Here is a 27824-nt window from a genome sequence, read left to right on the forward strand (position 1 = left end):
TATCTCTAAAGAAAATCTCAAGTACAGTGATAAATGACTCATCTGTGTTTTTTAAGCCACAAAAGTACATTTAAAGTCACAAAATATTTTTTTGTAAAGAAAATAAGGGCCAAGCAATGAATTTTAAGATTAAAGATGCATTAAAATTAGTTTAAAATGTCAAATAAAATTCCATAAAAATAATATAATGAAGTGCATTGATCCAAAACAATATTGTAAAATAAAACAATTACTATATTGTATTATTATAACAAAGAAAAAGTACAAATGTAAGAAAGTTAAATCTCTCTCTCTCTCTCTCTCTCTCTCTCTCTCTCTCTCTCTCTCTCTCTCTCTCTCTCTCTCTCTCTCTCTCTCTCTCTCTCTCTCTCTCTCTCTCTCTCTCTCTCGCCGGTGGCTGCAGCAGTGCTGTGGTTGTTGTTAGGTATATTGCATGTACGTATAGTCTGTCAATCAGAGGCGGCGCGCGTGGATAATAGTGAACAACACAGAGGAGAACCGTGCATGTGGAAGCGTATGCTATTAATCGCGTGCTTTAAAACTACACCAAACACGCGCTTGCAGTATTTATAGACTCGTATCAAACTCGGAGACTTGTCGTGAGCATTAGGGTCTGACCGGCGGGAATGGCTTCGTCTCCGTGCGGCGGTGGGAACTTTGATTGCGGGCTTGAGATCCAAACTCGCTCGGTGGAGCAAACACTCATCCCGCTCGTGTCTCAGGTGAGTGAGTCAGGATCAAAGAAACTTCACGACTGGTTAAACGTACAGGACTGGAAAACATGCCGCGGAACAAAAGATAAAAAACTTTACTTTTCCGTGTGCTGTGTAAAGATTTACAGAACGAGAACCTTTACAAAACACACTACTATACAGTATGTAAACGATAGTTTACGCAGAATGTCAAGTTGTTTGATGACAGAAATGACTAATATCACAGTAGTCTCAATTCAATTAACAATTATTGCAGTAACTATGGGTATTTTAGCGGTAACTATGGTTACCCTGCTACATTTTTGCAAGGAAATTGATTATATTCTGTAGGACCACACGCTAAACAAATAAAACCCCCGGGACCAAAACTTTGTGACAGGTTGTTTGAGAGACACACCAAGTTTTGTTTTATAGACATATGTCAAAAGTCTCACACACTTTTGTGATTTGAGGCTTGACTTACACAAGTTAAAAAGTTGGCAATAGTTGGAAATAGTCATCTGCAGATTTGACATTATTAGTATTTTATTGATCAATTAGTTGAAGATTTGTACTGTGATAAAAGAGATGAATGTTGCAATGTCTTCTGGGAACATTAGGAGATGCTTGGTTGAGGTCACTGTTCCAGTAGTTAGTGGTGCTGACTATTGGACTAACGTTACTGATGGTAATGAGGCTAAAAGGTCAGTATTAGAAGACATGCTAATCAGCTATTCACCAGACCTTTGGGTAATAGGAGCTCTTTCAAAGCTTTCTGGAATCTGGACAATGGATTGTCAAAGTAGCCTTAGTCACAATAACCCTTCCCCCAACTACATCTAGTTGACTATGTTTGTGTCCTCCCTGTAAAAAGTATTGACCAGTTACAGATATATTGAAAATATTTTGCTCTGACTGGCTGCAAATGCCAAGTTTCTTTGACTGTGGTGTCGGATATACGCTTCAAGTACAATTGTAACATGTTAGGCATGGAGACCAAATTTGGAAACCTCTCCAATATTGATGCTGATTTGATTTTTTACTTTGATGAATATGCGTGATTTGTATTTCTGCGCCAAAGCCTCTACGTCGTAGGCTACGCGTCAGAAGTCATTTATACTTCTGCGTCATTGTTTGCGTCAGATCGCTAGTAGGCAATGTCCACGGGCATTTATACAGTATGATGTGTAACTTTTAAAGTAGCAGTAAAATCCCAGTTTCATTTAAAATGTATGAAGGACAGTGGTTGAGTTCAGAGGTCAGATTCTTTATGAATAATAATAAGCTTGGTGGCGAGAAGGTTTTGAAAGCTTTTTTCACAATTGTGATGTGCATCCACACACACAAGCTGATCTCCCCCAGTTATCTGTTATAATTTCACACATGTGTAATAATTCTTATGCTGTTCTCCCACCAAGATCAGTGTTTCTGTGTTCTGCATGTTGGCCCACATCAGCTTCATACTGATGTGAAACTGGCCTCTGTACCTCACAACTATTTAACCACAGTAACTGCCCTAATACCAATGTTATTGTACATAAAGATAAAAATGTGCTGTGGAGATCTTCGACTTTTTTTGGCCCGACTTGCTTGTAGGGCTGCACGATTAACTGCATGCATTTGTCATGCGCATCTCATCAGTAAAGCCGGTTCCATAATTTCTAGGAAACCACCATCACCTGCTTTCAGACTGAGCGACTTTTTCTTACACAGAGCTGTAGTTCACTAGCTGGATCAGGGTTCAATATAATGGACTGCCGGGTGGCCCTGGGCCAGTTTGAGAGATGCTCAGGCCAGTAAACAGTATTGTCACTGGCACGATTAGGCCAGTGCTTTGACTTCAGTCACTAAAATGCATTTTCTGCCTGTGGACGTTTGTCTGTATGTATTCTTACTCGATGTTACCATCGGGACACATTTTAAGGATCGGCAACGTTAACTTCTCAGCAATGTCATTAAGTTTCTGCTACCTTATTGGATGTTGTGGATACTGTTGCGTATTACGTCAGCTGGTAGAGCAAAGAGACATTTATGGCCGGCGCCATCTAATTATGTTTACAAATGAAAACGTAATTATTTAACATTTTGGATTAGGGCTGAACGATACATCGAATTTTCATCGTCATCGCGATATGACTCACGCGATGAACACATCGCAGCAGACAGCCTTGATGCGATGAATGAAGGGAAAAAGGTAAGCACATGTAATAAACGTTTGACCTATCACGTTTTGTCCTGTAGACGTGCCCTATGTCCCAAACCGCATACTTCCATACTATATAGTAGACGAAAAGCACTACTTCTCGTACTCTTTGCATACTATATAGTATGGAAGTAGGCAGTTTGGGACGCACGGATGGTTTGCGCGTTCATGCTTTTAGGCCAATCAGGGGAACCCCCAAGTCAGCTACGCTCAGATTGATTTGTGAGGTGTCAGTTGCAACGCTGTGCCTGTTAGCAAAAACGATGGCGGAGGAAGGAGAGAAGAGTGAGGAAAATGTGTTGTCAGACGAAGACCTTTTGGTGAAAAGGAACAGCACTTCAGCTATCATGGAATTATTTTGGATTTAGGAGAGATGACGCCGCAAACACAGGTACTGTGGAAGCGGTAATTCACTTATTGCGTCTATTGCGCGCTCAAGTTCATTATTTCAAATGGAGGCGCGCAGTATGTGCGCTCTGGAAGCGCTGCGGTCGCGATTCGCACTCGGTACGACGTGCTCGTTTATTCCAGGCTTTTTTTTAAAAAACATTTTAACTTTTCAGAATGACACAAGCGCAGCGTGCAGGTCATGTGACAATAACCTACCTTTTTAGTCGTGACATGTGAATGGCCCCTAAAACATGAAAAAATATAAAATATTTATCGCAACTCACATCGTCATCGCAACATTAAACAATGTCACCGCACATCGCAACTTATCTTCACATCGTGCAGCCCTATTTTGGATGCAAACATTTTATTATTTAAAAATTGCTGAAAGAAACAATGCAATGTTTTGCACAGTTTGGCGTCAGTATTCCGGTAAAGCAGACAACTTTTTTTCAAACAAGCAAGCAACTACCGTAAACAAAACCACGAGAAAAACGACAGCACATATTGCGATAACCCTTCATCTGGTCCACTGAACTTAATGGCGAGACGTATGAATGAAGAGAATTTTAAGCACATCGAGAGACATATCAACACATATTGGTTCGTTATCTTCCTTACAACAAGATTTCTTTGATACGAGTTCTCCATTTCTGGGCACAGTTAATACTGATATACCTGGAATTATTGAAAATATACTTGGAACTATTGAAATTTCAGAATTTGATTTTACATTTGAAATTGCCAATTGTCTTAACAAATAATGAAAAAAATAGTTATGTATACAAATATATTTGCCTTCCAAATTATTATTTTAAATATGTGACACTGAAATCTTTTTTTGGTGGGGCCGGTGAAAATTTTGGCAGGGCAAGTGAAAACCTGAACCACTGATCCAATTGGATCAGTATAAAAAATTATTTGCGTTGAGTCCTGTGAATTTCAATTACTGATTTGCGCAAAACTTTTTTTTTTCGACAAAAAACTATTTGCGAAATGATGACCATTAACTGATGTTATGCGACTAAAACATCATTTTGTTCCCTTGCGATAAGTTATTCCAAAAACCGGCAAGTGTATTTGGCCTCTTACTGTGCCATGCTTAACGGCATGCATATGACATCAAAAAACCTCGAGAGTGACTCGAAAGCATACAGAGCAGTCGACTCCTGAATCGCTCTTGTGGTATTTTCATGTCATGTGCTACTTGGTTCTTGTGACCCCCGCATGAACACCTCCTCTTTCTTGTCCCCCAATCAACCATACCACACCATATTTAAAGTATAATCATGTCACGTTTACACATATCAGCTGTAAATGTGAAAAATTTCTTGTTTGAATTGCCTAAAAAAACACCTCAGCCGAGCGTTGAAACCTTTCGGCGATATATGGGAGTTTATGCAAAATTGCCGTGTTTTAATTTGGTGCATTTTCTATCGCTACTTTAATTTGCGCAATTTGAACGGTAATGGAAATGCAGCTACTGACAAGCTAGACAATATTGGGTTCATAATCGTGGACAAATCGCCTGACCTACGACACTGTGTACTAAATGCCACTCCATTTAAAGGGGGGTAATGCCTATTTGCACGGAATTGGCTTTACTGACGAGATGAGCATGATAATCGCATGCAAATAATTGTGCAGCCCTACTTGCTTGAAACAGTTGATGTTTTCAATGCACACACTATTGCAAAGAAGAAAAGCACAAAGAGCATTATAATAGTTTAAAGTTTCTGTATCGGTATGTGCCATGGTCTTGGATTTTGAGCCAAAGCCAAGGACAGGATTTATGAAATTACCAGCTCTTTGATCTAATCAGATTGCTTTAAACTCCTGTGACAAGTAAGGGTTATTATTACATATTTGTGCAAGCTTTGTCTTTTTTTTTTGCAGGACTAAGCTTTTGTTTCCCAGGAAAAGATTTTAGCTATAATTGCCTAAAAATTCTTTCCCTGCCTGTTTATTAGGCTGAGCCCATATGCTTTTGTAGCTCTGTGCCTTTGCTCTGTTATGAAGTGAACCTCTGAAAGGTGATGAAGGTGAGAGAATTTGTGCACGTTCAGTTAAGCACACAGTCGTGCCACACATTCATTTCACATGCAAAGCCTTTGCAACCCCTTGTGACCTAGAAAAGTATTTTAAAGAGCTGTAAGGCTGTACTTTAAAAACATATTGTACACTTTAAAAACTGGGTAAAATATGGACCGACCAATGGTTTGAATTATTTGGGTTAAAACAACTCAGCATATAGGTTGATTAAACTTGTCCATATTTTACCCAACCATGGGTTGAAACAACAAAACAATGGTGTGTGTGTGTGTGTGTGTGTGTGTGTGTGTGTGTGTGTGTGTGTGCTCTACTTTAAGACAATTTGTTAAGAAAATCAACTTAAACAAGCCAAATGATCCATACTTTCACTACTTGATGTAATCATAAAAGAATTTGTGTAGGAGGAAATTACATCACAGTTAAGATAACACATCAGCTAAGCAGGAGGGGTAACCTGGTGCCTCCTGTAGAGAATGTGTCAAGAAAGATGGATTAATGTGTGCTCATTGTAAACTGCATAGAACTACAGGGCCAAATACCTTTCCGTGCCAAAACAAAGCAAGCCTCATGTTAAGTAAGCATAAACGTACGTATGCGCAAAGGCATGTTCTGTGCATTTGCTGAGCTATGTATGTTTGTGTCCCATTGTGTTTGCTTAACCAGAGGAGGTGTAAAAAAAGGAAGCTGAAACTGATAAGAGCTGTATTGTCAACCACAACCCCCAACCAGCCAGAATCATCTGTAGCTATAACAAACAGATCTTGCTGTGGGCGAAATGCTTTTTTCACATTAAGCCAGTCTTACGTTTTAAAGGCTAATATTTTTGTAATAAAAATATTCAAGCACCACTTATATAGCAAGCCTATGATATATTTCATGCAGTTTTGTACTTGCATTATCCCAAGAAGTTACAATTGTAAATAATAGCTTATCCCTTGTCATTGTCACCTCTTACGGCGCATTCACACGGCGTAAGTGTTAACGCTTCCCATTCACTTTTAATGGGTGATGTCATGCATTGCCGAACTGAATTGTGGATCCGTCGGCGTTGCGTCAGTGCCGTTGCTTGCGTCAGAAGTTGAACATTTCTCAACTTTTCAAGTGGCAACGCATGTGTCAGCCAATCAGATCGCCTTATGCAAATAACCTAGGCAGAGCCAGCCAATTACGTTTATGGAAGAACGGAGCATGTGTAGCGGCCACTGTGATTGGCTGTTGGCCACGCTTCAGACAAGCCTTCCGTTAAGCGTTAACGCTTACGTCCCGTGTGAATGCGCCGTCAATTATGTAATGTCCAAGCTATCGTCGTTTTTCCGCTTGTGAATTCCGTACGTCTACATATGTAACGAAAGTTACATATTGTGCCTTTAAAGGACTAGAGATGCTACATAAAGTGACTCAAACAAGTATTTAGGAACCTATTTCACATGCAAAGATCCTAATGTAAAGATGTTCAAGAATATGTATACTGTATAAAATTAAGATAAATATTTTTTGTTTTACTGGATGACTGAGATTTTTTTTTTGAAGTGGTTTGGTAACGTGTTACCACTCAGTTCTAAAACCAAAATCTTTGTTCAGGGGCCTTGACTTCCATAGTCATTTAATGGTTTGTCTGATTTAAACAGCATTTGGTAATTCATAGCCTGCAGGTATAACCTTTTCAAGGCAGCTCTCAGACGTTGCCCATCTGATCAGGGATGCAGCATACCACTCAGTTTCTGCATCAGTGACAGCTTGGCCTTGTTCGGAGCTGTATTTACATTACATGGCTACGGGAGCTGTCATTAAGCAGGAAGAGATCTTAATCACTGCAATAGTTTAATGACATTCTTTCTTCCTAAGCTTGCGCTAAGTCTAGGAAAAATCTGGAATAGAGGAGGACTCCCTCTGCCTTTAGCTATCTCGCTGTCATCACTGAACTTAGGGCTCAAGGGTAATACTCATGGAAAGAAGCTGTCAGTTTGAGGAACATGTCAGCTATGTTTAGTGCTTCCTGTTGTTTTTCAGTCTTTCAGTAGTTGTTGAATCGCCACAATAGCAGTGCAATAGTTTAGAGATTGTGTGCTCGCTGAGTGCCTTAAATAAAAATGAAGCACATGAAGAAATAAATAGTATCTTAAAATTATACACTTAAATGGGATGAAGATTTTTATTATACTGGAAGCGGGTCAGCTGACATATTGTGATCGTATGATGAGCTTAATTTACTTTCTGTAATCTTTATTATCTTTATTTGCTAGACACAGTCTGTCACCAGGAATACATTTATCACAGCTGGCAACATAAAAGGTGCATTTGTACAATGTCAAAGATAGATTTCCATTACGTGAAGCAAATCTTTTCAAAATGTGCAAAAAAAAAAGAAGGTGCATTTACATCAAGTTGTCACGTGGGTTTAATGTTCGCTATGTCAGAATTTGTTTGGCAAATATGTTTCCATCTCTCATTATTTGCATTTACTATTTTTTGCACAAGTCAAAAGCCACCTCAAAGAAGCGTAAAAATGTTTTTGCGAACTAAGAGATTTTTATTCGAAATCACTTGTTTCTGATGCAATACTTCAAAATTATTTGGACTTTCCGTATTATCTGCATCGGCCGATACATTTTTTCAATCAGCCAATAAATTTCTCTATTACGTAAAGGTGCAGTGTGTAAAATTTAGCGGCATCTAGTGGTGAGGTTGCGAATTGCAACCAACGGCTTAGTCCACGGCTCACCCCTCGCTTTTGAAACACACAGAGAAGCTACGGTAGCCGCCACTGGAAAAACATGTCATCGTCGGAGACAACTTAGTAAAAAAATGTCCTATAAAGGATTCTGTAGAAAAATGGCAGCACAAAATGGCGACTTCCATGTAAGGAGACCCTCGGTGTATGTAGATAAAAAGGTCTCGTTCTAAGGTAATAAACACATAACGGTTCATTATGAAATGTCTTTATACACCCCTGATAATAAAGTTTTGTATATTATTTTGCATTTCTGTCAAAAGATCCTTCTAAAAATTACACACTGCACCTTTAAATTTTATGTTTGTAATAAAAAAGACACACAGTGTCACTCAGTGTAAAGTAGGGCTGTCAACGAATATTCTAAATTCGAATATATATTCGAATAGTAAAAAAAAAACGAATTTCGAATATGAAAATTAATATTCGAATACATTTTTTTTTTTTAAAGCCCGCGGTAGTAGAGGCGTGGCTGTCTGCTTTGTAAGTGGGCGCAGTAATGCGCCTGGTTCAGGAACAGGTCACAGTAGTCACACTGTCTGTCACTGTTAAAAGTTGACGTGTCTTGCATGAAAGATGGCAGAAATTGAAAGTAATTTACGGGACTGACAATCGCATTCTACAACCGCATTAACTCCTGCAAACTGCAGTGACAACCGCGTTTACAGAAACTTTGCATAGTGTGTAGCCTACATAACCAAAATGAACAACTAGTTAATGAAGTGTTTAAACGTGCATCATGGACATGACAGGTCTCTCTTCTGAAGAAATAAATTATTACAAGGGGGAAAAGTCTTCTGTATGCGCGGTACAAAGAATGACAGAGGCACAAGCGTTTGCTGACTAGTGTTGCCAGATCTTGCACTAAAAAAAACAGCGAACAAGAAAAATCCAATAATAAACCAAAATAAATCCAAACACTTTACCTCAAAGATCAAAATATTGGGACAGGCACCGTCACATTTTAACAACACCAAAAACTTGATCGCTTCATGAGCCAAAAGCCATAAACGGTTAAGCGCTAAAATGGTATGTGAGTACAAAAAAGACGAGGACCTGGCAACACTGCAAGAGCGCGCGCAGCCTCACAAATGCGTACAATACACAACGACACGACGGAGGTTTATTGCAAAACATAATGCTGTTAAACTATTTTCATCAAAGCTGTGAGTGATAAGCATGTGAGACGGCAGACCGTTGCTATGGTTATCTCCGTGGCAATCATCATATTTTCACATTTAAATGCGGTTGTCACTCCTGAAAGTTTGCAGTGTGTACAAGACCACAATGTGTGGAACTCCAGCTAAACAGTCACGTCTTAACACTTTGCATCGCCCGCCACAAGCTATTTGTCTGCAACACAACAAGAGGTCATAACGGAGAAATTAATTTCGTTCATTTGTAAGGACATGAGACCGATCAGTGTCGTGGATGGAGCAGGCATCAGGGAGTTTTGTCAAGCAATGTAACCGAGGTACCATATCATTTTGATGTCTCTTAATTTACTTGTTTTGTGTATGTAATATACGTTGTCAAATATGTTTAAACTTAAATAGACTACCTATAGAAGTAGTTATGTCTCTTTATATTAATTTGTCCTGTTATTGAAGTAATGCGTCGTTAAACGTCGTTAACGTCGTTGAAAAAATGGGCAACCAGATATTCGAATAGTTCGAATATTCGTGGGTTTTTTAGGGAGAATATTCGAACGTCATTTTTGAGCAATTTTGACAGCCCTAGTGTAAAGCCAAGGTCTGACAGTAATATGAACAATCATTATTCACTTTTTAAAAGGATGTTTAACACACTTATTCAAGGGTCAGATCCACATTTGGATCAATTATGTCTTGTAAATATGTTTTAAGTACTTTAAAAGGGTATATTTAAAAATGTTATGCATAACAAATGTGGTACTACTTTCACCAATTTTCTGTTTGTCTCTTATTTACTGTAATAACATTTGTGTTATATTGGCCTCATATCGGCCAATCGGCAATACAGTTTTCTTAATATCGGTATCAGCATTGGCCATAAAAAATCTCATATCAGTCCCCCTCGGGTGTCAGTTTGTCCAAATCAACAGACACATTGGCCAGAGCACGGCAAACAAAACAATTACAGAGTGCACCTTTAAATAACACTTGACAACACTTTGAGATAATCAATCTTTGTTTTTGAGGTTGCCCACTCATTTGTATCTTTTCACCCTCTATATTGGCACAGAGATAGTGCTTGGCTCAAGTTGCTGTGTTTGTGGAATGTGAGGGGTTTGTGACAAATACCCACTTACCTTAACAGTCATTACAGAAGACTCATTATTCTTCTGTACTATACATTGCCTCATTTATTCTCTCCCTGGACAACAACAAAACTTGAACAAGCACTTCACTCGCTTGGGTTCGGTTGCAACAGGATTGTTTAATGGTTGTTTAACAAATATTTTTGAATAGCAATTTCTTCTTTCACAGCTGAATGAGCAGAGGTGAGCCATTTCAGACTGGCTATATTGTAGGTGACCCATCTCTCACTTTAGACAGAGATTTTAATGACTTAAAGAATTTCTCACGGTTGTTTGGTAATTCTAAAGTTTCAGCCTGGAGGAGCCCAAATGTTTATGAGGCATCTTATTTTTTTAAAGTCATCCATCCTCTGACCTGAGACACTGAGGTGTCAAGACTGGGTTATTACTAAAACATGATGCTTGAGGCAAAGGGCCATTAAGGGGGACCTCAAGATAACTGTTGAAATGTCATTAATTTTTAAATCTAAAGTCACAATAATATGTATATGTGTATATCTGATATCCGGCGTGTTATTCTGTCATCTTTTCTCCATTGTTTCCAAACCACGACAAACGGCAGTCATCCTTCTCTGCAAAATGCAATAAATCAGCATAACAATCACTCACCATTCCACGCATTGTAAACAATAATGGTGGCGCTTTGAATACACCCAGAATCCTAGTTTTCCTCATCTACTTTGTACTTCGTGATCAACAAACAAACAAAAACAAAATAATAATTTTGATGGCATTGATAAACCTGTGGTGGTTTTCTGAGGCGGGGAAGAAACGTAAGCCATCAAAATCGAATAATTTACGTAAGAGGCACTTGGGCGAAGGAAAAAAGGCGGCTGTTGCTCTTTCTCACACGACAGCATCAAGCTTCTGTCATGCTAACACATTGACCCCAGGGGATCTTATGAAAAACTTTCCATTATTGTACTCGAAGTCAACGAGAATCGAGCAGGACCAAAACATTTTACAGCAGTTCGCTGTCAAAAAAAGTTAATGAAGCGACGACATCCCAAGGATGACAGCAGCAATGACAGTGTACTTGATATGACAAAGTACAGTAAGTGTTTTGATTAATGACATAAAAAAAAACTTGTCATGGATTTATTGCATTTTGCCGGAAAAAGAATCAGTTTTTATAATAAATCTTTGAAAATCTAATTATTGATTTAAATTTTTTATGTTATTATAATCTAAAGATGCTATGTGAAAACCCAAATTAGTCAAAATGGATTTATTGCGTTTTGTAACCAAACTCTTCATATATATCTATCCCATTCTTCAACAACATTTTTATAGAAAAAAAAATATTTTTCTCTTGTGGTTAAATATTACCCAATGATCCTTGGCTTATTCCGGCACATAGTGTTCTTGTTGAGCCTGTCTAAACACAAACCAGGGCTTTTCTTACCTGTTGAATTCCTTCAGGAGTTGAATGATCTCAGTGCTGGGCTTAAATAAATCACCTGATACCTGAACACCGTGCAAGGGCCTTTTGTGAAAGCATTTACCTCTCCTTTGTCTGCCGGGCCACTGTACTTCCAGACAGGCCTTGTAAAACCACCATTCTTTAACTGCACAGCCGAGCGCCTTAAAAGCATTAATCTGCTCGGTAGACCATACACGTCTTTGGGAAAATAAGCACTCCAAACTACAAAAAGAAGTTTATTAGTTTACCTCACAGCCTTTTTGCAGTAGAAAGATGCTAAGTTATTAAGATTAAAGTGGCTTTTCAGAAGAGTGGCGCCCTTGATCGTACCACGTCATGGATAAGTTGACTTTAAAGTGTTTAAAAGCTTGTGCATGTGTCACCTGGTCAAAACGAAGAATGCAGTGAGAACGCCTTTGATATCCAACTGCGCTGTGCGAATGGCACATTGGCTGTACTCAGAGCTCAAAAATGAAAGTTCAGGTTTTGACATAAAGGCAAAGAAGGAACCAAGCAAGCAAGCACAGAGAGGGGAACATTTCCATGTGACAAACAGTGCAGGGGAGAGCGCTTATCCCTTTGATTCTCCCAGAAGCTGGATCCCTCGATGCTCCCTCCATTAGGAAGATCTAAATGCAGCTCCTTGTGGTAATTACTTCCATCAATCATGTCAGCATCGAGCTGATGGGATTCACGCTGCACACCTCTTCTGTTGGCCAGATAAATCCTGATCTTGTTAATGTTGATGATGCTCACATCAGCCCAGCCTTTTTTTCTGACTGTACTCTGGCTGTTGTTGTACAGATATTCCTAAATGCTACTTACAGTTCGTTGTATAATAATCACAAGCTGGCGTTTTCCCACAAGTATACTTGAGTCCAAGATGGTCTGGTTGCTGTCGGAGGGCACACATATTGACATCTGATTAGTCTGGGCAGTTGCTTTTATATCTTTATTGTCCCTAGGGTAGTGAAGAAGATCACAACTAGTGACACTGACAGGTGGCCCTCATACTAAAAGTGACAGCAGACATGGTTGTTTTTACTACATGTAATTTCATGCAGGTCAGTTACTGTCGGGGGGAAAATTGTGTTTTTGTACTTTGATCTTTGAGATGTTTTGTATGTTGTAGTGTTGGTGTCCAGCATCATGCAACAATCTTTGATTGTTCACCTTCTTTTTCACACTATTTTGACTTCAGGAAAATATTCTGTCTAATCTTCTGTAGGTTTAAGCTATTTTTATATTTAATGGCCTTATTTCTGATGCCTCTGTGTGGAAAGGTTCATTCGTCTAGGCAAACACTGGTGTGGTCACTACATTCCTCAATGAGGGTTATGTTTCTTCACTTTCACTGAGTGAATGAGACTACATGTTTATGCATGACCAATGGGTTTCTCACTTTGTGTTGACAGGAGAAGAAAGAGGCCATAGGTCAGACCTACATACACATTTGGAGGACTATGTGACAGGCTTGTAAAATTTGTGGGCCCAGGACAAATTTTGTTTATGGTCGGGCCCCTTTTCCTTTGAGGCCAGGCTACACCTTATAGCACATTTGGACTGGGAAAACATTCCTTGTTGTGTTCCCTAACAGTGGCCCTGACTACATTGACTGTGGTTAACCATGAACCAATTTGTGAATTTGTAATGACAGAACATTGGGAGAACATAAGCAATGATATACTTTTTTTGAGTAAGATAGCAAAGTGTAGGCTGATTTCTGTACAAATTGTAAACATTATATAACCTAAAAACACATATTTCAGTGTCTTGACCAGCCCAACACAGCAGCATTGCCTCAATTAATGGCATGAGTTTGGGACTCATGGGAATCTGTTAATCTTACATGGCAGGCAGTGTTTGGGAAAAGCGGTCTTTTTAGCCAGTTATGCTTGGGTTGCAGAAATCACACACTTTCCCCCTTCCATTCATTTTCTAATATGTTTACCCGGCACTGACATCATATCAATATTACATTTCCAGCCGAGGCCTACCATTAATTGATTTCCTAGGGGATTAGCAGACAGAAAACAACATTGGATTGAAATTAATTGATTGTCTGAGGCTTTTCTGAAACACTGCCTTTTTGTCATGAAGAACCAGAGCTGTCTTAATGGAGCTTTAAGTCTGTGAAAGTGATCGTAAATATCACAGTGCAGAAAAATGTGTTATTAACCACACAGACAAATTTGAATGATTAAAAAAATCAACAAGTAGATAAAATAAGCAGTATTCTGTACTCTCTACCGCTGTCACCACTGAAACCATTCGCGAGAAAGTTGTCGTCTCTTTCAACTTGAATGGATGCTCGCAATTGTGTTAGGGGCTGGACACACCAAAACAGACGTGCACATTTTACTTTCACTTTTGAATTACGCAATTGTTTAAATGCCGCGCTTGCGTATGCTGCGTTAAATCGCATATGAACGAGCGTTCAGCTCCGCTGAATTCAGGCAGCAGACACATCAGTTGTTAGTGTTTGCTCTCTCAAACGAAACTAAATGATTTAATTACACGAAAATATCAAAACGACGATGAAAGACCGTGTCGCGGTGGGCAAGTGATCTAACCGGTTAGAGGCTGAAGCACCGGTAATCACTGTTTCACCGACTATCGCGGCAAGCCTAGGTGGGACCATGCTCTGTGGCTCCAGTGTGTCATCAAACCATCGTTTTAGCCCCACCCAAATAATCATGAACACAAAAGTTTTGAAAAATGTCTCCACTAATCAGTACTGCATAGTTCACAGTCTTTGTAACGTGTTTCAGCAATACCTTACTATATACATTATAATGTGTTTAGAAACAATTCTCTGAAATGACTTTACAAAATCAGGGAGAAAAACAGACATCTCATTCGCCAGGGATGAACTTTTAGTATAAGGCTTCTGTTGGCTTGTTTTAAAGGCATGATTAGAAAACAAGATGATAATTGCAGTTTGGCGGCAGCGCTGTCTTCATCTAGACGCTCTGGGTGATAATGAATTAAATGGAAAGAGTTCAGTATTGATTTGTATTTAAGCAGGAAAACCTCCAAAGAAATCAGCTGGCGAATTGAGTAACCATGTTTTTGCCATGTAGGACATGATGTTCCTCGATCAACATCCTTTTGGGACTTGGACAATGTCCCCTTCAACCAGATTTTAAGGCTAGGTTTAGGGTTTAAGGGGCATGCACACCCAAGCGTTTACACAGGCGTATGTTTTCAGTTGTTTTCAATGGAAGCGCAGGTTTTTTCAAAAAAGGCCGCAGATGGAGGTGTTTTTTCCGCACTGAAAGCCGCACTCAGCGGAAAAGCTCAGCTTGTCAATGTCAGTTCTCACACGGCTGTCCAATCCTGTGATGGAGGACGGGACAAATATCACAACAACCAACCACCACATCGTACGACAGCAACCAAAGCCCTCAAGGAAGAAAGCTGGTAGTCGGCATCCACCTGCCTTTTTCAGTCACGTTTAAAGCTTTGGTGTGCACACCCATTTATCGGGCTATTATATTGCACTGCATTTTAGTTAGGGTTGCACAATATACCGTTTCAGCATCGACAGCTTAATGTGCGTATCTCCAGTATCTATTTCTGATGCCTTTGTCATTGTTACTGAGTATGTGAATGGTTTCAAATGCAAAGCTGTTAATTCCTTTCAAACTCTCAAGTAATCTGGTGACAACTTCCAGTGTTTGTCCTATCGCAACACACATAGCAGAAAAAAAAGTGCAACTATTGCAATATTATTAGCCCCCCCCCCAAATTTTGTGAAGGCCTAATGTTAGTGTAGCAATTGGTTAGGATTGTGTTTGTTTGACAGAAACACTAAAGCAGGAAAAAATCAAAGACACTACTACTTGCAAAATCAAGGTGACCATTTTATTTTTATTCATATGACGATACGGTACAATGATGAAGTGATATCAGTATATATTTTCTTGCTTCCTGAGATATACAGTACAGTACTGTACGCCTATTCTTTTCAAACTTCCCGTATTTACTGAAGTACCTCTGAGACCACACACACAGCAAAGCGATCAGCTTTCCTTTTTCTATTATGCTTCCAGAGCCATTTTTTTTAAACCAGGCTTTATTAAAACCAGACATACAGCATGTCCTACAGCAGGTAACAGTATGCTAGGGATAAGGTGGACTCTATAGCCAGGACACACCCTGTTATGATAAAACAAGCCCACAGCCCCTTATGAAAACAAAGACAATGTATTTCATTCCATGGATTTAGTCAAACACATAAAGTAGATGTTGTGGTACAGTTGAATGATGGCTGTATTATTGAAACTGCAAGCATACAACTTTGAATGAATGTTTTTACATGGTGTTTATAGCTGCAGGAGAGTGAAACAAGAGAATAAAGAGGCTTATTGTTTGTGGGAAAGCTGTAAGATGATTCCAGTAAAACCAAAGTAATTGAATTTTTTTGGTAAAAGGTAACCCTAATGAGATCTGATCATATTTAAAAGTACAGTAGGAATGTTGAAAAACCATAAAAGTACCTTAATACCATGAAAATATGCCTAAAACTATAGTAATACCCTGTACAATGCACTGAAGTACACTCTGAGAAATTTTTTACCCAAAGAGTGCATTATAATCCCCCTAAGGCAGTGGTTCTCAAACTTTTTCAGCGTGTGGCCCCTCTTGTGTACGGTGCATTCCTTCGCGCCCCCCCCCCAAAGAAAATGTATGACAAAAAACTGTTCTAAAACGTAACATTTTAATTAAACAAAACATAAAGTTATACAAAGTAGTGAGACCTAGACAACACCAAGACTTTAAAGGGTCGAGACCGAGTCGAGACCTAGACAGGCCGAGACCAAGTCAAGACCAAGACCAGTGCGAGTCACTGCATTAAAACACTTATGAGTGAAATATTCATATGATTAGGCACTTCTTGTCTGATTAGGAACTGTCTTACCATGGCTTGCCATTCACTTAACACAATGCAGGTGTTTTTAGTAATAAAATTAGAAAAACTGTCATTGGGAGAAACTTAAACAATGCTTAAACAATGCCAGCATCATATGCCAAACCTGAATAAACTGCATAAAATTAATGATAAAAAATAAATTTGTGATGTGCCATCAGTTGTGGTCTTGACCGGTCTTAAAATAAAATTCTGAGTCCTCTTTGTCTGAGACCGAGACGAGACAGAGTAAAAAAGCGGTTGATTCCAGGACGAGACCGAGACCGGTCTTGAGAACTACAACAGTAGTTAGTAGCCTTATTTTTTTTAAGGTTTAATTAAACAGAATTCATGATAAATTAATGTATTTTATATAATTTTATAAAACTGGGGCCCCCTAGAACCATCTTGTGGCCCCCAGTTTGAGAACCACTGCCCTAAGTTACATTTTGGTACTTTAAAGATATGTATTGGTACCTCAAATGCACATATTTGTACCTAAATGGTACATATTAGGACTTTTATCAGCATACTGCCCCCCTACCTTTTGTATACCTTTTAAGCGGATCTCTTGACTGTTATGGCGCTTTTCTATTGCATAGTACCTCACAGTTTGGGTCAGGTTGGGTCAGCGTACATCACTTTGGCTTGGTTAGCTTTTCCATTGAGTTTAGTAACACTTCGGAGTGAAAGGGATTATATTTTAGTTACATTATACATTTGATCAGGTAAGTTGAGTCTGTTTTTCTCTGCTTTTGTGACACCCACAGTTTTTTATTAAACATTTAAATAGATCATTTACAGCTCAAGTGCTGTTGATTCATTTTCTACTCAGTGTCTGCCAGTTTTGTTGCACCCACCTGACTTGTGGGCACATGTTAAGCTCTTCTCAATAATTAATAGCTGGCATTAAAGATAAATGTGATGCTGGCTATGTAAGTATTCACATGTCAATAACCCAGAAGCTGTGCAGTCTGGCTTTTCAGCACAGTCAGACACCGTCCATGTCAAATAAGGGCAGAAAATCCTGACTTTTGCAGAGTTTGTCTCGAGCAAACTTTAAATGAATTCTATGCTTTGGTTTGTCTTCATCTCCTTAAGCAGATGGGTTGGTTATTGTTTTTCCTTTCCATCAACTAGAAGGTTGAGCAAGAGGTTTCTTCCTCTCCTCTTGACTCATCAGTCCAAGCAGATGAAGAAATGTGACAGCAGAATGGACAAAGCACAAGTCCTTAAGGTCTCCCCCTCCTCTGTTAAATACTCTTTAAACAGAAATAGCCCGTGCTCTTCCCACTCTTCAGTGAGTCACCGCTGAACACACTGGTGTGACATTGTGTTATCTCTCCCCAGGAAGAAACCAGACATTATTCTCAATATACAGTAGTTTGGGAAAATCTCAGTTTGCTTTTGTTATCTTTGTTATTGGGAATCTCTAGTATCCAAATTAACTTATGCCTCATGCAGTCTGTTACTGTTTTACATAGACTGATGTTGTTTCAAACTTTCTTTGGAACGCATTCTGAGACTTTGCAGACTGTGCTGGTGGCTATCACATTATAATACTTCCAAAAAAGTGGGACTAAGGCCTTGAAACTTCAAACAGGATGCACCATATAGGTATCATAAAATGATTCAACGCAAGCAAAAGTTTAAGAACCTTAACTGTGAATTTGTATCACGTGGAGATATGTGACCAGTAGAACACCAGTACGTCATGGCGTGACCTTTCTCTCTACTGAAAAGCATATACAGACGAAGGTAAGATGCCAACGAACATATATTGACGAAACGCTCCCCACCCAATTGCCCATATTCGCAGTAACGTCTGCAAAATACTGTCTAGTATGACTGCCCCTAAAAGCAATATTAAATATTTGTTCTGAGCCTATCACACCACAGAAAAGTGTTATTAACACCCAGTCAAATTCTGCCAGTCAAAAGGCCTAATTAAAAGTTATCAAAATCTTGAAAAAAAATATTATTTTGTTAGGAGAGATTCATGCTCAGTGAATCCAGTGTGTCATTGAGCCATGATTTCAGACCTGCCCCAAAAAAATCCTAAATTGTTTAACGGCCTAACTCCACAATTCAGCACAGTTCATAGTCTTTGTAATTTTTTATATTTTTAAAGGTGCTCTAAGCGAATTCACGCTTTTTAGGCCATATTTTTTTTTAATACAGTAAACATCTCCTCACTATCTGATAGCTGCCTGTCCCCTGAACACACTGTAAAAAAACACGGTCTCTGTAGACAGCACAGGCTCCACAAACTGCAACAAAAACAAAGTGGTCAAACCTACCACCACAAAACATAACAAAGTGTTCCAGCCAATAAACGACAAGAAGGATTTGGGAGGGGGGTTGGGCGCGTTCATGACTCGTTCAGAAAGCACGGAAGGGAGGGGAGGAGTTAGCTACACTCCGTTTTGTTTGACAACACTTCGAACTTCAACAAGAAGTGATGTCACGTCACACAGATTCGCTTAGAGCGCCTTTAACATTTATAATGTGTTCAGAAACAGTTCTCTGAATTGACTTTACACACACTTTTTGGATTTTTTTAATGACAGCATTTATAATTTATCACTTGAGTTTCGTCAGTTGTCCGTCAATGCAATGTCAGTCTTAAAAGGACACTCCACTTTAAAAAAATATGCTCATTTTCCAGCTCCTCTAGAGTAAACATTTTTTTGGAATCCATTCAGCTGATCTCTGGGTCTGGCGCTACAACTTTTAGCATAGCTTAGCATAATCCATTGAATCTGATTAGACCATTAGCTTCTTTCCTAGCGTTTGTCCCGTCTTGGCGCGGGGTCCGCTTTCCGGCATATTCTCTTCCACTTGCTCCGATCCAAGGCATCTTCCGGGGCGGCGTTGACTTCCTTGATGTCCTCCTTTGACCATTAGCAATGCGCAAAAAAATTATCAAAGAGTTTCGATATTTTTCCTATTTAAAACTTGACTCTTCTGTAGTTACATTGTGTACGAAGACCGACAGAAAATTTTCTTGGCACATAGAAACTATAATATACGTAATAATCCAAGACTTTGCTGCCGTAACGTGGCTACAGGAGGCGCAATGATATTACGTAGTGCCCGAAAATAGTCCCGTTAGTACGGCACGCCGTAATATCATTGCACCTCATGCAGCCATGTTACGGCAGCAAAGTCCTTGATAAAATCAGCCAGAATGAGAGTATAGTTACTAACCATATCTGCCAAGAAAATCACAACTTTTAATATTCTGTCGGTCTTAGTAAACGATGTAACTACAGAAGAGTCAAGTTTTAAAAGGAAAAATATCGAAACTCTTTGGTTATTTTTTAGCGCGATGCAAATGGTCTAATCAGATTCAATGGATTATGCTAAGCATAAGCTAAAAGTGGTAGCGGCAGACCCGAAGATCAGCTGAATGGATTTCAAAACGGTAAAAATCTAATTTAACTCTAGGGGAGCTGGAAAATTTAAAAAAAGTGGAGTGTCCCTTTAATGTTATCTTGTTGTTTTACACGGTTTGGGTTCTCACTAAATTGCTGCCATGTGGTCCATTTCAAAGATGGAGTTGCATTCATAATTTACACTCTCACAACTTTAAAAAAAATTTGTAAGGAAACTTCAGCATAAAACCCATTAGAGGCTGAGCTGAGTCTGTTTGAAAACATATGCGACTGTTAATTATAGTCCATGGGCATATGCTGCCATTGTTTGGCTTGTGTTCCTCCTAATATGGGTCTGAATGTGATTTCTTAAACACGTAAGGGTTGCAGCTGATGAAAAGGTTGCATGGCTGGTGTGCGTTGAACTGTAAATGTATACTCATTTTCACCCTACCGGGACACCTGGTGCATGAACTGTTGGGACCTGGCTATCATCTTTGTCAAAGCTGGAGGCGAAAATGGTTTTGTGTGTGCCATACGTGACCTCTCACTTTCAGCCAAGCCATTAGAGGGTGAGAAGAAGATTTCTCCGGAGAATGACACCAAGAAAGATTTGCTGTTTAGTATGTGAAAAGGCATGATGATGTCCTGCAATATAAAGGGAAGATATTAAACTGCATTTTTACATTTTGAAAAGATAATGTGAGGTTGAGCGGTGCTTACCTGTTCATTCCCATGATCCTAGGGTTATTACTAAGATGTCTGGGTGGTTGCTACTTACAAGGTGGTTGTTTACTGACCCAAGTAAAAAAAGCCTGCTCTCCGACCTTTATGATACAATACAGACTTGGCGCATTGGAAAATAAAAACATTACATTTTCTTTAACATTTTGAGGTTAAAGGACCTGACTGGTGATTGAACTACAACTCTCACCCTTCGTATGACTACAGAATGTTTAACCAATCATCCATACCCACAATGCACCTCAGTTCACTTGTTCCACCTTAATGTACCTCACCTCTTCCCTCTATTTAATAGTTTAGTCTTACAGTAACGACAAGGTCAGAGTCACTGTGTGCTTTGGGTCTTTTGTAACAGAAGTTTCAGCGAGCAGTCACGTTGCCAGATCCCTCCCTCCATCCCTCTCGAGTCAGTAATCACGCTTACATCGGATTGCTGCAGAATGAAAGAGCTTTATTGTGCTCTGCTGAATCTGCTGAATGAGCTGTGAGAAGTGAAAAGGATGTGCAACGTAAATGTGCCACTTTTTATCACAAGGCAATGAGTTAGTTAGCCTTGGGACATGTACGCGTTTCAGATGACTTTAGATCTGAAGACTAGGACCGATTCACGGGGAAACGTGTTTATATCAGTTAAATACAAAGTATTTCTTTGTCAGTTTTGCATGATTTATGTGATTGTGCTGATGTTATCAAGGCCACGTGGGCGTGAAGAAACAATAGTGCCGCAAAAACAATGTTTTTTTTTATTGAAACAAGGTACGAAGTGGAAACATGGAGGGATTTTGCATAATTGTTGCAAAATTTGCCATTTTTTTCTGTATTATGGATGGAGGTAACAAATGATGGAGGCATAAAGGATGTTAGCTGAAAAGGAAAGTCGTTTTGAAGTTACTGATTCAGTTAATTGACAGCTTTATCTCCTTGCTTCCTACAGTACACAAAACTGTATGCCTTCTTTTAACAGTGTTTGTGCGGATCAAGTGTGGATGAAATGGAGTTAAACACTAGTCGTATACAGTGATTAAATGCCAGGCCATTTGACATTCGTGCTGTTGTGCAGCCAATAATTCTTGGCAAGGTACAAAGAACACCAATCACTGGGTATTATTAGCCCCTCCGTTCCAAGAGCACTATGTAGTCCGTCTTCCCATTTCCCTCCTCGTCCCGCCATTCATCTCTCCACTAAAGCACATCTGCGTTAAATCACAAGGAAAAGCAGCACTGAATGTCTGCTGTTTTGAGTTCCCAGGTACGGAAACTGCGCTTTTCTTCCACGGCCATCGTATCGAGTCTGCAAACAGATGAAAGTGCTTTTCCCATCATGTCTGGTTTCTCAAATAGTACACCTTTGTGATGGAGCCTAAGAAATGGAGGCTGTATCTGAGGTCTTGGCACATGCCTGAAGGTATAAAGGGAAACTTTGATTCGTTTCTGCTTCACTTGATTAGCTATTAAGATATGCTGCATCTGCTAATACTTTTGAATACTTCTTGATGTCTTTTTGCACATGACGAACACATTTTCCAAGCTTGGGAAATGGTGGTCTTACTTGATCCACCTAATCTAAGGCCACCATCGTATAACCTGTCAGGCATATTAAAGGATGAAAGGGATGGAATGCATGCAAAGCAATGCCATCCAAACCACATGTGGCTTGCTTCACGTTGAGCCTTAAGATGACCCACAATGCCCTGCATGAATGATACAGTATGCTTGTTCTTGTCCGCAAAGGTTTACAAGTTTTTTTTTCCTAATAAGCTGTGTTCGTGATTCTTTCTTTGTGTAGCTCAGTGACTGTAATATTTCCACTTCAAGTCATTCTTTTCAAGAAAAATATGTGCTTTGGCTTCGTGTTTGGCCCTCTGCCTGTTTGGCCACACATTGTACAGTAATGAGCGTATGGGCATGGCTCAGCGAGTTTGTGTTGAGTGGAGACCCATTGTACCTCAGCACAAACCCCTCTGGTTAGACTTAGCCACAGTTGATGCGGTAATGACCATGAAGAGAGGCTCTGTGTGGGAGGGCAATTATTCAGTTGGGCCTGTGCTGTCTAAATTGTATAAGTTATTGTAAAGGGACCTCTGAAATCCTTTGGGCAATTTGAGGTGGAAGCTATATTGATAAGTAGAGAAGGCAGGTTTAGATTTAATAACCGAGGGGCAACCTTCCGATCTGTCCGATTAAGGCAACACGAAAGTGACTTAAACTGCATTGCCACTGGCCGTTAGAGACTGGCTCCAAAAGGCATTCAATTCCAATAGACCCCCATGTTAAAATGGCCAACCTTACAGCAGTTTATAATGTTTACAGCCTGATACAAAATCAGTGAATATTTTGTAACTCATTAGTTAAAATTATATTAAAGGGACACTCCACTTTTTTGAAAATATGCTCAGTTTCCAGCTCTCCTAGAGTTAAACATTTGATTTTTACCATTTTGTAATCCGTTCAGCTGATCTCTGGGTCTGGCGCTAGCACTTTTAGCATAGCTTAGCATAATCCATTGAATCTGATTAGACCATTAGCATTGCGCTCAAAAATAACCAAAGAGTTTCATTATTTTTCCTATTTAAAACTTGACTCTTCTGTAGTTACATCGTGTACTAAGACCAACGGAAAATTTAAAGTTGCGATTTTTTGGTAGATATGGCTAGGAACTATACTCTAATTCTGGCGAAATAATCAAGGACTTTGCTGCTGTAACGTGGCTGCAGGAGGCGCAATGATATTACACAGTGCCCGAAAATAGTCCCCTTGGTAACTTTCAATAGCTGGGGACTATTTTCGAGCCCTGCGTAATATCACTGCGCCTGCTGCAGCCATGGTACTTTTTGGTTGTTTTTGAGCGCGATGCTAATGGTCTAATCAGATTAAATGGATTGTGCTAAGCTATGCTAAAACTAGTACCTCCAGACCCGGAGATCAGCTGAATGGATTCCAAAAAGGTAAAAATCAAATGTTTAACTCTAGGAGAGCTGGAAAATGAGCCTATTTTTTTAAAAAGTGGAGTGTCCCTTTAAGCCTTAAAGTTCTGCAATTAAAGGCAGGGCCACTTAAGTGACAGGTGAACTGCCACTTTTCTCACTACCATCGAGCTAGACAGGCGTGGTTTCAGCAACCAGCCACCTCTACTTCACCCACGCCTGCCTCTTTACCCATTTTCGGTTATATGCGAGTGATGCGCGGTGTTGCGCTGCATAGATGGCGATGGCAGGCTTCAAAAAAGCTTTTCAAAAAGTTATGGGTGACGTCATGGACACTACATCCATATTTTTTACAGTCTATGATAACACAACAGAACAATTTTAGTATTTAAAGGGCTAGATCACCCAACAATGATTTACTCACCCCATGTTGTACCAAAGCAGTGTGACTTCTTTTTTGTGGAGAAGAAATGTGAAATAACAGCATGGGTTTCTAAGGAAGCTATATCTCTAAATCGTTCCAGGTCCATTATGCAAAAATCATGTATTTTAATAGTGTTGACGTTTGCAGAGTCAGTTGACTTCTGTAGCAACATGCTATAATCTTCAGAAAGTGCTGGATTTCCATTTTTTAATTATTGTTATTATCGTTCCTGACAACCATTTACGTCTTTGATAATCACTTAATTACAAGTTGGCAACTTTGAATTTTGTGAGTTTTTATGAACAGTTAAGGTATTTAGGTGTCAGCCTTTACAGATGATATATGCCAGTGTTACCTGGTGTGCTTTGTGTTCTTCATTGTTTTTGTCAAAAATTAGCTACCGTCAAACAAATCCAAAAGTGTTCATTTTGGCATTATGACTGTTTCCATGGCAACAAATCATTTCTGAGTCCAAGGACCCGAGCAGCTCATATGTTGTACAGATGTATGTGTATTGTGTAAGGCAAGTTACTGTTCTTCTTCAGAATAGCACCTTCTTTCTAACCTTTCCCCTCATTAGATAAAGCATTGTTGTAATACATTTTTACATCTGCAGTAGTGCATGGTGTAGGCACATATAATGAAAGAAGGATCCAAAAAGAGAGCAGGGTGTACTTTACCTCCCATTGACCGTGGCTTGTCAGGAGTATACAAGCGTGACAGCTTCTTCTCCGAACCTGGCACCTTTTACCTGTTTCACACTATCATCTTAATTATCTGTCTCTGTCTTGTTGGCTTCCAACCAGACAACCTAATGTACCTTGTCTATGGCAATGCCAAAAGAGTTTATTGGCCCGTTTCCATATTGAGCATGACCTCTTCTCTTAACTTGTTCAATACTTATGACTGCTTCCAGAGTCAGATTGATTTGTATTTCCAGTATGGGCCTTAAAACCTTTCCATATGAATAATGATATATCAATGCTGGCATTTGCACAAGAATCGATTTGTTTGTGGAGAACTTGACAGTGATCATACTGAAGCATTTAATAGAGCTCATTTATTGGATGTGTTAAACAGTATAGCCTAATGATTGTTTCAAAGCAAACATAAACTATTTTCAGATATAATAATGATTTCACGATAATGAATGCAAGATTAAACTACTGTGGCTCTGTAACATGTTAATATTAAGATCCTTGTTTATATAGTTTGTAATCACGCTTTCGAGAATAACTTATGCAAATAATAACCAAATAAATAGCTAAGCACTTTGTATTTGTTTTTGTTGTCTGTGTTTCTAAAATTAATTCATTATACGGCTAAAATAGCCTGCAATCCATCTGCCACCATTTGGTAGTACAATTGAAGGCGTACAATTCATATTGTGAAAACAATTATCATAACTGATTCTCATTCGTCTCACTGCACTTTTCAGCGCAAATGCTTTTCCTAATAACTAAATCTTGTTTTGCTTTGAAGGCGTCTTTGTGTGTTCTTGGCCAGCGTAATTTGTTTTTAAAAGAATTATGTAATGCGAATAAAACATTATCTATAGTAGCAAACATCTGACGCAAAATGGAAATGTCTCTGAGAGGAAATTAAATGTGATGAATGAAGAGTGTGCTTGAACAGCTGTCTTATGCGTGTGATGTGAATGTAAGGTCAGCTATCCAGTAAGGTATTGCTATATTTGAATGCTGTATTTGTAAACATTAGCCTTAACTCTTTGAAAGACTTTTTAATAAAAATTGTAATGTTATAAGTTATGAACTTTTAACAATAAATTTGTCCTCAGGTTAAAGAAAAATTTTGTAGAGTGTGAAAATTTGTATTTTTAGTTTATGGATATTTAGGGGAAAATCTCAAATCAGTCATACAGTGCCATTGTGACAGCGTGATGATGCTTTATAAAAATAATAGTTGCAATAAAAAAATCCTAATTAGGGAGTAATTATTAAATGCTATTAAGTTTACTCGAACTTCCCGGACTCTGTCCCCCGCGTTTCCATCCCTGACTGTACCTGACTTTGGCTAGAGGGGATACAGCTATGGCCTAATGCTGCCTTCATGTGCTTAGGATAAGATGATATTTTCCATTTGTGAACTGGTATTTACCAGTGTGTTGTGTTTTATTGTCGTACTGTATCACGTGAGTAAATTGCCTGATCGCTCATCATTACTAGGAGGTTACTATTGACTGCTAGTTAGCATCTGCTAGCTGGTAGGTAACACCAAACAATAAGGGTATTTTAAATGTGAGTGTTAATGCATTATATTACACTTGTCAATGACACAACATTTTTATAGGCTACAAAGGCTATGTGCTAACAGTAGCAAAAAAGTAGTGTACAACGCTTCTCATTCACGACTCTTCAGTCGCTCTCTGCCATTTTGAAAAGGTCAAAGGTTATCTCATCTCAGCAACTCTGGCATCACAACACCAACAGCTTTTGGTATTAACCATAATTACCATAGCACGTGAAGGCAGCATAAGTCCCGGGAAATATTAGGTTTAGGGTTAGGTTTGGGGGTACGATTAGGATGAAAACAGGATCCCTTCTAGCCACAACCACTCTATCCTTACGAAAATTACCACAATGGTTTTAGTACAGGTCAAACAAAAGAAAACATAGTTATACTGTAGTTAAACTGTGGAAATCATAAAAAACATGTTTTTGCTAATGGTTGTTAATAGACTAAAAATATACTAGCTAGCAGTGCTGTGCTTTGTGCTGAAACTGCTATCATGACATTTACTGTTTCCTTGGTAGCTGGTTGATGGTTATTAGCTAGTACAAGCTAGTAAACAAACCAGCTGTTTTTTGAAACATGGTAGGTGGATATTCAAAATGTATTAAGAAAGATTTTACAGCATGGGAAGTGGTGGCCTTGCATAGATACAGAGAGCATAGATTTGCTCAAAATGCAGTACAGGTATATCACTTTCATAATGCACATGAAATAAAAGTTTTAGAAAACTACTTCAGCCTCTCATTTGAACTATCAAGGTTCAGGCTTTATCTTTACACAAGACAAAAATAGCCTTCTGGCTCAGTTGTGTACTCATGATGTTCAGACAGAAGCAATCACCTGTGTTGTGTCAGCGCTGAATCAATGCGTTTCATTTTCTGTTGACATAGCCGAGTGGGCCATGTGCTAATCCAGCAACAGGAAGTCATGAGTGCCACCGCCCTCTTCCTCTGACAAATAAAAACACCCTCATGGTCTCCAACTCTCACGCTTTCTGACTCTGGCTCAGAGACACATACACAGATACTTTAAACAGCTGTAGCGTGCTAGGATCCAAAGACCTTTCTCATATTTCTGTGGTCAGACTTAAGTAAGACTAGAAGTCTGAAGCACAGACCCTTTTGGGGACGTGAGTGTTACCACAACATTACCTATACACACTGACCTGATCCATTAACTCACACGGCAGGGGTCTGCTAGCATTTCCCATGAGTTGAACTTTTCGACTTTGAATATAAACATCTTTTATATATAGTGCTCCTCCAGAACAGTTGGCGTATTATCATTCCCCATTCACACAGCACGGTAATTCCAGACAAGCCCCTTTAAAAGCCAGTGTGCCCTCTGTGCAATAAGCGTCACCTTTGTTTTGGGATCTATATGGGATGTGTGTGAACACA

At 39.2% G+C, this 27824-nt stretch overlaps 1 protein-coding gene across 3 annotated transcripts in view; it reads left to right on the plus strand.

Moving 5' to 3' along the window:
• Positions 1–402: 402 nt before the first annotated feature.
• Positions 403–27824, plus strand: part of ctnnal1 (catenin (cadherin-associated protein), alpha-like 1) — an 80075-nt gene continuing 52653 nt past the window's right edge. The window contains exon 1 of one of the 3 annotated variants that reach the window (XM_065292474.2): positions 403–722. In XM_065292474.2, coding sequence (XP_065148546.1) covers positions 627–722 — 96 coding nt within the window. In that variant the 5' untranslated portion in view covers positions 403–626. Of the gene's footprint in view, positions 723–3025; positions 3287–22111; positions 22229–27824 lie in introns of those variants that run through there. The other 2 variants (XM_073812787.1, XM_065292483.2) reach the window with 2 other exon arrangements.

This window comes from Paramisgurnus dabryanus, chromosome 19, assembly GCF_030506205.2.
Source record: "Paramisgurnus dabryanus chromosome 19, PD_genome_1.1, whole genome shotgun sequence".
In the NCBI taxonomy this organism is placed as follows: domain Eukaryota; kingdom Metazoa; phylum Chordata; class Actinopteri; order Cypriniformes; family Cobitidae; genus Paramisgurnus; species Paramisgurnus dabryanus.